The following is a 1946-nucleotide window of genomic DNA, read 5'->3' as shown; positions in this document are numbered from 1 at the left end:
GCTTGCTCTCCCTTTCCTTTTATGTAGTGTGTCTGGCTCTCCTGGCGTTGTGTTCCTGCGTCTCTAAAGTGAAAAAAGAGCCGGCATTCATTCCATATGAAGCAGGCAACCAGTCCCTGATCCACTACAATGAGGAGAGTGAACGTGTTTTGGTGAGAAATAATATCATTGGCTACTTTCTGTGACATTTTAGGGACAGATCCTAGATTTCTAGCATAAGCCTGGGCAAGGTACTCTAAAGGACGTTTCATTGAGTTCATTGGAACATACTGTATGTCAAAACTAGTACAAATCTTCCAGATTTAATATTTTGTCAATTGCAACGATCCCCAAAGACTTTATTTTACTTTATCCATTGTTGCCTTGTTGCCACTTTTAGGATGCACCTGACTCAGGGACCCAAGCAACACCATCCTCAGTGCATGCAAAAAATGTGAAGAAAAAACAACAAGTTCTTGAGGTAACTGGAATAAAGTGTCACTCTTTCTGCAGGCGATCCAATGCTTGCATAAATTATCCAATAAGGAGTGATGTGCAGCAGCCAGAATGAATTGAGTAAGATGATTTCCACTCCAACACTAGTGTCTCCTTCCCACCCCTAATCTTGACTTTAAAAATGCATTGGTGTGCTTTAGGGTAGGGAACATGACTGTGAGAATTTGATCACCCAGGAAACATCTGTTTTATTTTTCACCAAGTCTTGAACTGATCCACAGGCACTGAATATTATTATTGTTTTACCAAATAAAATGGTTTATGGCCCCAGACATGGGTAGTTCTAATCTTTTTGCAGACATAGTACAGAGATGTGAGTGAGATGCTTCAATTCACCTGTCATTAGGCACACATATACCAGAATTAGGCTTTGTCTATGGAGATTCTCAGTCATCCAGATCATGGTTGTCCCAAAGGTGCTTTTTCAAGAGTCAACTGGACTTTCTTGTTTTTTTTGAAGATGTTTTGCTTCTCATCCAAGCATCCAAGATGAGAAAGTCCAGTTGCCTCTTGAAAAAGCACCTTTGGGACAGAATTAGGATTATTTCATGTAGAATAATTCCTTTAATTCTGCAATTCTGTCTAAGAATAGTTTATCCACCAAAACTCTTTCTATACTCTTTTTCCTTTTCTAATTACCAAGAGGAAGGACAGTTCAAGGTCAAGCACAATTTCTTTGGCTTTTAGCAGTAACCATAGAAGTGGTCAGAGAGAGACAAAAGGACAAAATTAGGATTATACCTTCATGGTGCAAGACATATCCTTTGGTATATGGGTTCGGACATCACTTGTATGCCTCAAAGTGGTGGAGCTTGTGATGTTGTGATGTGTCACTGCTTCTAACATTTGATATGATTAAGAGGTATCATCTGCAGATATCCATGTCTTTTCCTCTGACTGGTAATGACTGAGAATGTGAGAATGTCAGAAAGTACTGATCTCGGGAAGGTGGGCTTCAGGAAGATAAAGATTTTATTGAGAATTCGTCTAATGATTCTAGATCCTAAAATATCCAAAACATACAAAGTGAGGTGTAACTTGATGATTTATATCAGGGATAGTCAACCTTGGCTCTTTTATGACTCGTGGACTTCAACTCCCAGAATTCCTGAGCCAGCTAAGCTAAGCTGGCTCAGGAATTCTGGGAATTGAAGTCCACGAGTCATAAAAGAGCCAAGGTTGACTACCCCTGATTTATATGTTCTGTGTTGACTACCCCTGATTTATATGTTCTTGCTCTCTAAAGAATGATTCTGCAGTGATGCAAGTGAAACCTACAGGAAACCATCAATATCCTAATGGAAGTGTAACTTCACCCTTCAATACTATCAAAGCTTGGAATCAGGTTAGATGAATCATGTGAATTGGGATTAGAAATTTATTGGTAGAGGGGTAGGCAATTAATGATTTTCTGAGTCTTTGTGAACTGCAAAGTAGGTGGGAGTGTATTA

The 1946-nt window shown here is 39.3% G+C and overlaps 1 protein-coding gene across 1 annotated transcript in view; it reads left to right on the top strand.

Annotated features, from left to right (window-relative positions):
• The window catches only part of CDH26 (cadherin 26), a 29559-nt gene that overhangs the window by 25084 nt on the left and 2529 nt on the right, over positions 1-1946 (top strand). Inside the window, exons 13-15 of the mRNA XM_015825749.1 lie at positions 28-152; positions 380-460; positions 1742-1840. Of these exons, the coding sequence (XP_015681235.1) occupies positions 28-152; positions 380-460; positions 1742-1840 (305 nt within the window). The remainder of the gene's footprint in view (positions 1-27; positions 153-379; positions 461-1741; positions 1841-1946) is intronic.

The sequence above is a fragment of the Protobothrops mucrosquamatus genome, unplaced genomic scaffold (assembly GCF_001527695.2).
Source record: "Protobothrops mucrosquamatus isolate PMUCROS unplaced genomic scaffold, P.Mucros_1.0 scaffold2789, whole genome shotgun sequence".
Lineage (NCBI taxonomy): Eukaryota > Metazoa > Chordata > Lepidosauria > Squamata > Viperidae > Protobothrops > Protobothrops mucrosquamatus.
The sequence above is the reverse complement of the archived record's forward strand: the minus strand, read 5'-3'. Positions and strand labels throughout refer to the sequence as shown.